The sequence below is a fragment of the Lissotriton helveticus genome, chromosome 8 (genome assembly GCF_964261635.1).
Source record: "Lissotriton helveticus chromosome 8, aLisHel1.1, whole genome shotgun sequence".
Lineage (NCBI taxonomy): Eukaryota > Metazoa > Chordata > Amphibia > Caudata > Salamandridae > Lissotriton > Lissotriton helveticus.
Genome location: NC_136069.1, coordinates 775,983,205 through 775,996,861, shown reverse-complemented (window position 1 = coordinate 775,996,861; position 13,657 = coordinate 775,983,205). Strand labels below are relative to the sequence as shown.

Here is a 13,657-nt window from a genome sequence, read left to right as displayed (position 1 = left end):
TATCTCCCACGTTAGTGGAAACATCTTCCATTTTAGTGGAAACATGAGATTCTCCTTGGACATGTCTGATATCTTCATCCTGAAACACTGTGCAACAATAAAACTGATACCATACTCTTATCTACTCTCTGGTATCTACGCTGCACCCCTTGATAATGTTATTCAGTGGAATAAACCCACCCTGTATATCTCCTACAAAGGTATTATTTCTCAAGAAAACAGTGATATCCTAAACAGATCTGTGGTGTCCAATCTAGTTCCAGGAAGGCTTAATCAAGGCCATAATTTCATTGAAACAACTATGTAAAATCTTCCATTCATTAAATGTAGTTAATTTACTAATGTTGATATCCTGAATATTATGACCATGAATTGAGCATACAAAATGCTATGATCTTACTTATAAATTACCTGTAGTGTTTAATCCTATAATGTTAGAATCAGGAAATGTAATTAACACAATGGAATTTAAGTTGTTTAAACTACTCTTCAACATTAGAAGCAGGTATTATATCTATGTTTTTCCTATTTAGAACAAGTTGCACTGAAGTTTGCATTTGCTTAACACTTGTTATTTGCTCTAGGCCAAAATAGAGGCAAATATGCTGAAAAGGAATATGTTCCCCGTTCAATCAAACACAGCTCTGTAGACACACACAGTGGCTAACCTTAGATAAAAATGCTCAAATACTCCCTGGGTGGACAGACTTTACATTACTTGTACAGGAGTGCAGACAGTTCTAAAATTATTTCTCTTAATAAAAGCACCTACATTGTATGCTTAGGACCATGCTCTTATGTTATAGGAGGAGCCGGAAAATCTAAAACAGCTAATTTTACAGGTATTCTAGTGGGTACATTTTCTCCAGCAGAACATTTTTTATTTTTTTTTATTTTGCAGAGTTTTATATAGCGCGAACTAGAACCGAACCGAATCAGTTATCAGAGCGCTTTACATAGCACCAGTTACGTTACATGAGGACACACTTTCATTTTTTTTTTTTTTTAAGGCACGGGGAGATTAAGTGATTTGCCCAGATTCACAGGGGGTTTTTGGCGTCGTTACCGAGACTCGAACCCAGATCCCCAGGTCCGAGGTCGAGCGCCTTAGCCGTTAGGCCAACCCTTCTCCCCAAGCCCAAAATCCTGTATAAAAGAGAGCGACTGACATATGCAATTTGAAGCAGACTCGTAGAACCTACACGCTGTTGTACTTCTAGTGACTTTTTGCCTCCCTGCAGTAATAAACTCTTTCTTTGACATGTTGTGACAAACTCCTATAAAACAATATTTTCTTCAAGAAGGTTTGCTAAGGATCACATGGGTATCTTTCCTGCATTCTACTTTTCACAATCCAAATTATGCAACATCAGCTCTAATAGGCACGGTCAGCTTATTTACACAGACTAGCTAATAAAAACTAGCAATGCCCTTGCAAAACTATATAGCATGAGAATAACCTACAATAATGGTGTTATCACCTGAGAATTTTAGAACAAAACTACCCACATCTAGTTCCCCTTAAAGGTCAAATAAGGGAACGGCATTGTAGACTACTCATCCTTTCATAAAAACATCAGACAGGATGGGCAGTAACATAGCATATATATATTCATTTCATTAATGTTAACTACTTTTAAAACAGTATTACTGAATAGCCAATTAAATGTCTCATGGCTATTTCATAGACCAGTTAGAAAGGCTCAAAAGAGATTGAGAAAAAGAGAGAGAAAACATACATTTGCCTTCCCTTAATTTGTAGAGGAGCTAACCTCCTTCCACCATTTTGACAGTAGGAAAACTTGAAGCAGGTTTCACTTCTGTCAACACTTTCAACCCCTATTTGTAGCAACTGGGCATAAACAAAGTTATAGGAGGTAAATAGCACATTTGAGCGAGCTAAAAAAAACATGAATACCCAACCACCAATTCCTTTAGCAAATGTACAAGTATAACATGAGGGCGCATGAATTCAAACTAAATCCCATTGCCTCAGCCCTTGTACAGTAAGCGCCAAACTAAAAGCATTAGTGCTGTATATATGACAAAGCTCACATATACTATTTCATTGCTGTTTATTCATGAGTGCATAAGAACTTGCTTTTGCCAACAAAAAAAAAGTAAGCACAACTCCTCCTTCTTTCTTTGCTCTGCCATCTTGTCTTTCAAAAAGTTTCAGTGGTCAAAAAGTTAAAGGCAAACCTTGCTGTGAGCCCAGGTAGTCTTCTAAATGTAGAACTTGACCTTTAACCCATTAGCAGCTGTTCCATTTTGTGTGCAAGGGTTTCCATGCGGTTATCCCAGTTCAAAGTTTCCATGGAGACAGAGAGCTGGAAAGCAGACCTATTCCCTTGTTTGCCAGTTGTAGAGGTAAGAGAATAACTTCTTTTTATTTGTGTGCAGTATGCTTCTTATCAGCTAAAGAACTGGCATAATGAGCCCAGAACTATTGTGCATTAAGGTGTGCAATGTAATTCAGGTCTCTAGAGCTACTTCTTGCATTACTTTTTGAAAGCCTTTGTATTTGACACTGCAGCCATTAGGCCATACTACGTTTTAAGTTTGTCACTAAGATACAGTAATATTGGTGTTGTTAGATAAACTAATATTCACACTTTTTATGTGGTGCAACAACATATTTTAACCAGTTGGGGATAAATCTTAATGTGCACATTGAAAACTCCACCTCAATGATAAATTCAGCTTACACTACTGACATTTTGAGTTTTTTTGAAATGTCATTATAAAGTGCTTAGAAACAGTCAGTTTTAACATTTATCATGTAACAATGTGTATTAAAGACCCATTGAGCTAACCAGGACCATCTCTACCAAACCACTCGCCCGCACTACTACAAATGTATTCCTGTCTGACCTTTTATGCCCTTTTTGACACGTCCGGGGTTAACAGCTGCTGCCAAAAGCATCTGATTCTACTGACAGTGGTACCAGTGAGGCTATGTATAATGCTCCTAGTAACATGATGATGTATGATAGTATTTTCCAAAAATATTCATAATGGAAAATCAGTTTAACCAGTTTAATTACATTTATAGAAAACAAAAATAAATAAGCATTGCCAAAGCCAGTAGGTTTGAAATTGGAGGTCAGTCTTTTGTTTTTGTCAATGCATGACTTTTTTTAGGCATGGGTTTTGCAAAACCATATCAGTTTTGGAGCTGCTGGGCCCTCACCATTCTAACACGCGTTGGCAAAAGCAAAAATCATTTTTGGTCTAAAAAAAGTACACATTGCCACAGGAGTTCTGGGCACTGTACAAAACTACTTTGTGTGTCAATATGCTCCTTGTGAAAGAGCAGAATACAGTCACTCACAGTGATGCCAGCTGATAGAGAGAGAGAGAGAGAGTGACAGGCATAATTTTAATATGCACAAAAGGTCATGGCTAACGCCAGGCCTAATTAGAAGCTCACTTATTAAAGAAAGTCTCAAAAGTGCATGCATGGTATATATCTACTGTTGAGATCACAAGAATTTACAGTAGTAGGCCAAGAAATAGTACTCCTAGAAAATATTTGTGAACTGCATTTTTCCATGAGTAAAGTTGTATGTGTAGATTTGCTCATGTGAAAATCTGAATGTTTCCAAGTTCACTTTTCCTCCAACCACTTTTTCCTAACCCTGGAAGAAGTTTTACGTCTGCCACTGTCAAGAGTACATTTCCAACCCTTCTCATTATGAGAATATTTGAGAAGAATTGGTGAAAACCCCTTAAACATGCAAGTCAGTAGGTTTGCACAGACTCAAAAGGGCATTCCAACCCTGGAACTATTGCTTACCACTAACTTCAGCCCCAGTATGTAGACCTGCAGAAATGGGGCAACATAAGGGAATTGCTAGTATTCAAACTCTACTATGGTATGAGCCCTGGAATAATCAGAGATTCTGTAACAATTTTTTTTATATAATGAGATTGCTGCCATAATTTATTACAGCATTGCATGGCACAAAAGGGGCAAGTGGAATACAGGACAATGAATGCAGAACCAGTCTCCTTTTATATGCTATACTTTGTAACTGATTCACTGTCCATAGTAGAGGGCAGTCACCTAACATATTTTCTATAATTTATATTCTTACCTTCAGTTGAATTTTTTTCTCCTGACGGTTTTTTAAACAGCTTTCTAGTGAACTTACCATGATTTTCATCTGAGATCCTATCTTGTGATATTTGCTTTGTACTCACAATGTGCGCTTACACCCTGAAAGATAAATTCAAAAGGTCTCCTGCAAGGGAAAAGTTGTTAGGTGAGGGATAGAATGAGTTAAAAAGAGGGAAATCAACAGTTATGGAGCAGTCAGAGACATCACACATAAAACCAAGTTCCTTCTCTCATGCACTAATGCGCTCCATTTTTAAAAATAAATCAAGTAAACATAGAGGTCCAGTACTGAAGATCAATGCCCTATTCCAATGCAGTCATTCATCCATGACATAACTACGCATATTTCAAAATTATTTCCCTGTATTCCGGTCCAACCAGCAAATAAGAAGCTCCACTCACTATATTCTGGGAGGGTTTCTTTTTGTGGGTAAAATCAATATCCCCTCCTAGCATAGGATCTCCTGAAAATGGATTTTATAAAACCTCCAAATGGTCTAGCCATTTGTCAATTTTTATTGACGTAAAGTAACTTAGTTACTTATCAGTCACCTGCTTCACTATTTCTTATATGTGTAGGTACACATAAATTATTCTCTAACCCAGGCTCTCCTGCAGTGTATGTCACATATCAATTAGTGTACTGATACAGAGAATATTTTTAAAAACATTCTCTACAGTCCCCTGTCTATTTTAAATGCCAGTCAATGCCCCTTTTATTAATACTATGTGTTAAATACACATTTGAAAGACTGAAAGGTCACTTGCAGCAAGGCAAGTTAGTTTTTAGCTTACATCTCACTTACCAACTGGTGACATCACAGTCCTCCAATATGCCCCACTTTCTGACACCATTTTGATGGAGAAATACTGGCACCCTCCCAGGAGCAAATGAATGAAACTCACCAGACATAGCAGGTTTGCTCAGAAACAGAGTGAAATAAAATATATGTATTGCTACCAAAAGCATGCATCATTGCTAATTATCAAGGAATAAGTCAGAACTGCCACCTTAGGGGCTCTTAGACCACTTCTTCCCAGAGTGACAGATTTCTAGGTGCTATATACCTAAAGTAATGCCATGTCAGCGGAACTAGAATAAGCCACCAAGCCAAAGTTTGCTGACATGGATGTGCAATGTCTGCACCATGCAAATTATAAGCAGCCAGATATGGGTAGACCAGAAAGGCAGGCTCTGCACTGTGTAAGCAACTTGCACAACCAGAATAATAAATATTATGTAGTAAAGACAAGCAAGGTGACCTGTAAGGGGGTACAGAATAGCTTGTTGAAGCTTGTCCAGTCAAGGTCAGATAGGAAGCCCTTTTGAGCTCCAGGACTCATGTTAATGTGATTTTATCTAAGCATGATATCCTTTGATACACATGAATTTATATGGATATTCATATATATTTTACAACAATCACTGATGACATCAGTGATCACATCACTGATGACATCATCCACGTGAAAATCTGATGCACCTACTCACACTCTAATATAACCTCTGATACAACCACTGTAAAATACAGACTACCATTTTCTAAACCATTGAAACACCAATGCCATTTACTACATACGCACTCACTGATTCCTAGGTCTACACACACATCCACTCATTCACCAATACAATCACTCATACATGCAGTCACTCATCAATACAACCCCATCATATGTACTCATACACCTATACAGATACTCACACACGATAACTCATCCAGAGTTACTCACACATCTAGTCAGTCATGCAAAGACTCAATCACACTTCCATTTACTGATCTATACAGTTATACACTCACCGCATCACTTATTCAAGCAGAAACAAATGCATATTTACTCTCTTATGCAATCACTGATACAAGTACACACTCATCCATACTGTCAATCTCGCAATCACTGACTCTCATGTATAGTCATTTATATACACCAGCTCTCACATACTCTGCCTTTTACATATGCAGTTACTTGGATATTTACAACTGTGACATCTATTTACTCACTAACGCACCCATAAACACACCACAACTCGTACAGGTATTTCCACATGCACTTTTGAACCCATACACCCAGTGAATCAACCACTCAAACATCTATGCACAGAGTCACATACCTCCCACCCACCCACACACACACTCAGGCACCCATACAAACACTCAGGCAACTAATCGATAGCCCATAAAGACACTCATGTAGCTATTGACCAACCAATGCAGCAGCTGAAACAACAACAGACAGACTGATAGACATACACACAGTTTAATCATTAGCCCATGCACTGAGTAAGACACATGTAATCACTCACTTAAACAGTCATTCACAAACCTACTAAATCCTCCATCCAGACACTTATTCACCTACTCAATATTCAATACACCTTGGAATATATAATACATATTTAAACTTTATCGGAACACACAGTCACTGAATGATGTCATCAGTGATGTCCTTTGAGATGTTATCAGTGATGTCATCAGTGATGTCACTGACCATGTCATGAATTATGTAATATGTGACGTCATCAGCAGTGAATTGCGGGGACGTGAGTTATATTTAGCTAAACTAACTATAACAGTTGAATTTCTATGGTTTTATAAGAGTGAAATGTCCAACTAACTTTAACATCCCTGAAACCTATGTTTTTTTCAGTGAATTTCAATGGTTTTTTAAATGCTAATTTCTAACTACAACATCCCTGAAACCTATGTTTTTTTCAGTGAATATATATATATATATATTATAACTTCAAGAATCTACCAAATGTACTGATTTTACTCTAAAAATAGTAATTGTCTTCATTGTATAATATATGGTGATCATTTTCAAATTAAATTTTGTGGACTATTCCTAATATTAAATTGCAGAAGCACCAGAAGAACAGAAAATTGAGCCAAAATCTGATATAAATAATGATTCTCCACGGCATTGGAATGAAAAGCCTGATTTTGAAATCTCTTGGACAGAAAAGCCTCAAAAGCCACCAGGTTTGTCTTTACTTTTATGTTTTCCCTTACATTAAGTTTTAGAAATATTACATTATAAAGTTAGCCTGATGGGGTGTGATAGTGATTTAAAATGATCTACCTGTGGTTGGTCTTTGAGCACAGACAATATAAAATTTCAGTTTACAATAGATAACACTTTCCAAAAAACAGGATCCTTCTTGAGGTATGCACCACTGATTCACTGTTATTCTTTGTTCGAGTGCCTAATTTGTACTGATGTTTGAGAGTGCTCTGTCTTTGCACTTATTTATTAAAACCATCAAGTGTTTAGGCCAGCCTACCACATGGTGGCATTGTCTGACTTTTTTTAACACAGGGTATGAGCTCATTATTTATCAGAGCTCAGTATTCATCAATAAAAACATTGAACAAAACATAGGTGTCATGAGTGTTATAGTTAGCTGGACATTTCACTCATAAAAAACCATAGAAATTCCTCCATTATAGTTAGTTGTCCTAACTATAACTTGCGCGCCAGCAATGCACTGCTGATGTTGTCACATATTACATCATTCATGACATGGTCAGTGACATCACTGATGACATCACTGATGACATCTCAAATGACATCACAACTAACTATAACGGAGGAATTTCTATGGTTTTGTATGAATTAGTGAAATGTCCAGCTAACTATAACACTCTTGAAACCTATGATTTTTTCACAGAATTTCAAAGATTTTTTTAATGCTAATTCCTAACTATAGCATCTCTGAAACTTATGGTTTTTTCAGTGAATTTCAAAGGTTTTTTAAATGCTAATTTCTATCTATAACGTCTCTGAATCCTATTGTTTTTTCAGTGAATCTCAAAGGTTTTTTAAATGCTAATTTTTAAATGCAATAGTAGTTATACCTATTTTTTGTACTGAATTTCAACAGTTTTTTAACTGTTTATTTATAAATATTTTATTTATTAAACAACCTTATATATTTTTCTAAAAACTGCAAAAAAAATAAATAAATTTAAAACTGAAATATTTTTAATTATTTAGTTTTTTTTGGTATTTCAATATATTTATAAAATTTTCTTTGTAATTTTTTTTCCAATTTTTTTGGGAGTTGCTCACCCAAAGCATACCTACCGCAGTGGGTCTGCATATTTTAGCTGCCATTTTAGAAAAGTCGAGAAGGATCAGAGTATGGTATGGTATAAAAAGCGTGTGTTTTTTTTCATTTACGTCATATACGTACAATGTTACTTAGTGTGCGCGACCGGTTCGCGACTCCTGCTCCCGCGCATTCGCGGCACATGGGTATTACGGTACGCAATGCTTGCACGGTGGTGGGCCGGACGTGACGTCATATACGTGCTGGGGCGTGCTCGGTGCGCAACTCCTGTTACATTTTTTATGTTCTAAAATGATATGTACATGTCTTTAATGTACATATTAGGGCAAAAGATTATCTAAGGTATTCATACAAATTATATATTTCTACTTGTAATAAACTTACAAAGGAGAAATAAAGCATGCAGCAAAAAATCTACCACCAGGCATTGCTAGCACCTCCGGAGCGTCCCCTTCACACTACCAGCAGACATTCGCCCAGAATTAGCTTTTCTGCTGCAGCACTAAGTGCAAAACCATCATCTTTTATGGTGAACAGTCAGTGGACGCTATTTGTGCAGCTCAATGGAACCACATATGCAATTTCTTTTTATTTTTTTGTTTTTGGAATGATGTTTAATTCCAAAAGCTAACTGTTTAGTTAGTTTCTTTTTTGTTCAATTTTTAAAAAACACCAACAAAAGTATAAAATTATTAAAAAACTACAAACAAATAGAAAACAAAAAACAGAAGAAAAAAAAGTTCAGAACTACCTTATCTGGTTTAAAAAAAAGAACTATAATTGCATGGTAATGTCTGAAAATTTGGTTGAATGTATGTGTAGGGCATGATTGACTGAAAGAATGCATTAGTACTGTATGGTGAATTTAGAGGAGCAGATCTTTGAGGAAGTGCTGCAGCGTGACACTGCAAGCCCTTTAGCTACACTGCGCTGCGGCACTTCTGAAGCACAGGGATGTGACATATTTACATGAATATGTTGCAATTCTGTGCTCCCTCTGCACTAGCACACAAACTGCAGCCATGAAGTGACGCAGGCACCCTTGCACCATGGTGCAAGGATATCTGTGTCGTGGGGAGATTGTTTTTGTGCAGGAAGGGACTACTTCCTGTACAAAAACATTCACTAAAGGCATTTTCCTCCTTCAATGTTGCTGTGGCATGCAGCATGCATTAAAAGAGGAAAAAACAAGGAGAAATGAATACCTTTCTCCTTGTTGTGCTTCGCTACACCACCTCTAGGGTGGCGCACCGTTCACACGTATCTACAGATTTACACTTTCTCGTAAGTCTTGAGATGTGTTATTCCATGGGTGTTGTGTGGGAACAGACACAGCAACACCCTTTGAACGCCCCTTCAACACAAAGTGCTGCGGTTAAATGGGTCGTATTTTCAAAGAGAGGAAAAGCCACGCAGGGTGGCTTTTCTTCTCCTTGTAAATATGGAGGAGTCCCCAGCGCCATCACTACGTTACAACAAGTGATGTACTGGTGGCCCAGGGGGCTTGTAAATCTGCCCCATAAGCGCATAGGTATTGGCAAAGTTATACAATAAGAACATAGTGCTGGATGGCTGGTTGACGAACTGCATGAGGCTGACAGGAGGTATCCTAGGCTGAATGAGTTCTAATTCAGTATTTAGTGGAGTGTGCCAATAGTATGTATCTGCTTAGAGGTTTTTTGGGATTGTGCACAGAATATTGTACGTGTACTTGTGTTGGTGTCTAGGTCATTCTATAAGAACACCACTACTAACTAGAATGATGAAAGTGCTGCAAACAGAGTGCTCAGGTAATTGATAAGGGCTTAGGTATTCTCTCAATGCCTGAGTCATCCTGCAAGTGCATAGACAGTAATTGGTTTCCTAGAGTTCTAGTAGTTGACAGCAGGGTATGTTTATAAGCACCTTATGTTTCAGCAGAGTGATTAGATAAGGACATGCTTCTGTCATTATAATTGTAGGAGTGGACACAGACTCACAGTGTGATTCCAGATAAGCATGACTATTACCTGGACTTTTACAGGATTGACTAAGTAGTCTGTAAGGGGTTAAGGGACCGCATACATTGTGCACATTTGACTTACCACTGCTTGTCTCAATGCCTGAGTCATTCTGCAAGTGCACAGACTGTGACTGGGTTCTTAGAGTGCTAGTAGTTGACAGCAGGATACGTTTATGAGCACTTATGTTTCAGCAGAGTGATTAGATAAGGACATGCTTCTGTCAGGATGGTTATAGGAGTGGACACAGACTCACAGTGTGATTCCAGACAAGCATGACTATTACCTTGAATTTTGCCGGACTCACTCAGTAGTCTGCAAGGGTTTAAGGGACCGCATACATTGTGCACATTTGACTGTAACACTGCTTGTCTCAATGCCTGATTCATTCTGCAAGTGCATAGACAGTGAATAGGTTCCTAGAGCGTAGTAGTTGACAGCAGGGTAGGTTTATAAGGACGTATGTTTCAGCAGAGTGATTAGATAAGGACATACTTCTGTCAGGATGATTGTAGGAGTGGACACAGACTAACAGTGTGATTCCGTACAAGCATGACTATTACCTGGACTTTTGCAGGACTAATTCAGTGGTCTGCATGGGGTTAAGGGACCGCATATATTGTGCACATTTGACTGTACCATTGCTTGTCTCAATGCCTGAGTCATTCTGCAAGTGCATAGAAAATGACTGGGTTCCTAGAGTGCTAGTAATTGACAGCAGGATAAGTTTATAAGCACTTTTGTTACAGCAGAGTGATTAGATAAGGGCAGGCTTCTGGCAGGATGATTGTGTAGGAGTGGGCACAGACTCACAGTGTGATTCCAGACAAGCTTGACTATTACCTGAACTTTTGCAGGACTGACTCAGTAGTCTGCAAGGAGTTAAGGGACCGCATATATTGTGAACATTTGACTGCACCACTGCTTATCTCAATGCCTGAGTCATTCTGCAAGTGCATATATAGTGACTATGGGGCATATTATCAAGGGGGTTTATCTCCGCTTTTTTGGCTTTAAAAGCCAAGAAAGCGGAGATAAAATTATCTCCCTATTACCAAGCTGTCGCTAACACCAGTTAGTGACAGCTAATAGGAGATAGCGACCATCTTGGGCCCCGCTTTGCATGTCAGTGATATTTATCACTAATGACATGCAAAGTGGGCGTGCCAAGATGTTAGCGACTGGAAACAGTCGCTAACATCGCTATCTCCTATTACCAACTTTTGGAGATATTCGCGCTAAGCGCGAATATCTCCAAAAGCTAACACCTGCCCTGAGCAGTTCTTCACCATGTTATCCAATGGGAGGTGGATAACATGGCTAAGAGCATTTGCTCGATAATGCATGAATATCGCTGACTTTTCAGCGATATTCATGCATTGCGGCCGTTTTTTATCGCATTTGCGATAAACCTTGCTAATAGCAAGGTTTATCTGCGATAAAAATCGCCGATGTGCGGCGATAATTTTTGTCTCTAAACAAGTTAGAGACAAAAATTATCGCTAGTTGTTGGTAATATGCCCCTATGTTCCTAGAGTGATAGTAGTTGACAGCAGGATAAGTTTATACGCGCTTATGTTTCAGCAGAGTGATTAGATAAGGACATGCTTCTATCAGGATGATTGTAGAAGTGGACACAGACTCACAGTGTGATTCCAGACAAGCATGACTATTAACTGGACTTTTGCTGGACTTACTCAATAGTTTGCAAGGGTTAAGGCACCACATACATTGTGCACATTTGACTGTACGACTGATTGTCTCAATGCCTGAGTCATTCTGCAAGTGCATAGACAGTGACTGGGTTCCTAGAGTGCTAGTAGTTGACAGCAGGATACGTTTCTGAGCACTTATGTTTCAGCAGAGCGATTAGATAAGGACATGCATCTGTCAGGATGATTGTAGGAGTGGACACAGACTCACAGTGTGATTCCAGATAAGCATGACTATTACATGGACGTTTGCAGGACTGATTCAGTAGTCTGCAAGGGTTTAAGGGACTGCATACATTGTGCACATTTGACTGTAACACTGCTTGTCTCAATGCCTGATTCATTCTGCAAGTGCATAGACAGTGAAAAGGTTCCTAGAGTGCTAGTAGTTGACAGCAGGATAGGTTTATAAGGACGTATGTTTCAGAAGAGTGATTAGAGAAGGACAAACTTCTGTCAGGATGATTGTAGGAGTGGACACAGACTCACAGTGTGATTCCATACAAGCATGACTATTACCTGGACTTTTGCATGACTAACTCAGTGGTCTGCAAGGGGTTAAGGGACTGCATATATTGTGCACATTTGACTATACCACTGCTTGTCTCAATGCCTGAGTCATTCTGCAAGTACATAGAAAGCGACTGGGTTCCTAGAGTGCTAGTAATTGACAGCATGATAAGTTTATAAGCACTTATGTTACAGCAGAGTGATTAGATAAGGACAGGCTTCTGGTAGGATGATTATGTAGGAGTGGGCACAGACTCACAGTGTGATTCCAGACAAGCTTGACTATTTTGTATTTTGTATTTGTGAGTATTTATTAAGCGCAGCCTATCGCTCCGGAAGGAGCATCTTGGCGCTGAGAAATTGTGTGTGGATGGGATTGGATGAAGGAAGCTCTAGATAGCGACCATAACTATTACCTGGACTTTTGCAGGACTGACTCAGTAGTCTGCAAGGAGTTAAGGGACCGCATATATTGTGCACATTTGACTGTACCACTGCTTGTCTCGATACCTGAGTTTTTTTGCAAGTGCATAGATAGTGACTATGTTCCTAGAGTGCTAGTAGTTGACAGCAGGATAAGTTTATATGCGCTTATGTTTCAGCAGAGTGATTAGATAAGGACATGCTTCTATCAGGATGATTGTAGAAGCGGACACAGACTCAGAGTGTGATTCAAGACAAGCATGACTATTACCTGGACTTTTGCAGAACTTATTCAGTAGTCTGCAAGGGTTAAGGCACCGCATACATTGTGCACATTTGACTGTACCACTGCTTGTCTCAATGCCTGAGTTATTCTGCAAGTGCATCGACAGTGACTGGGTTCCTAGATTGCTAGTAGTTGACAGCAGTATACGTTTATGAGCACTTATGTTTCAGCAGAGTGATTAGATAAGGACATGCTTCTGCCAGGATGATTGTAGGAGTGGACACAGACTCACAGTGTGATTCCAAACAAGCATGACTATTACCTTGACTTTTGCAGGACTGACTCAGTAGTCTGCAAGGGGTTAAGGGACTGCATACATTGTGCACATTTGACTGTACCACTACTTATCTCAATGCCTGAGTCATTCTGCAAGTGCATAGACGGTGACTGGGTTCTTAGAGTGCTAGTAGTTGACAGCAAGATATGTTTATAAGCACTTATGTTTCAGCAGAGTGATTAGATAAGGTTATGATTCTGTCAGGAGGATTGTAGGAATGGACACAGACTCACAGTGAGATTCCAGACCGCATA

General features: G+C 38.8%; 1 protein-coding gene across 1 annotated transcript in view; it reads left to right on the top strand.

Moving 5' to 3' along the window:
• Positions 1 to 13,657, top strand: part of LOC144773802 (uncharacterized) — a 3,430,469-nt gene that overhangs the window by 3,324,785 nt on the left and 92,027 nt on the right. The window contains exon 16 of the mRNA XM_078658904.1: positions 6,985 to 7,104. Coding sequence (XP_078515030.1) covers positions 6,985 to 7,104 — 120 coding nt within the window. The remainder of the gene's footprint in view (positions 1 to 6,984; positions 7,105 to 13,657) is intronic.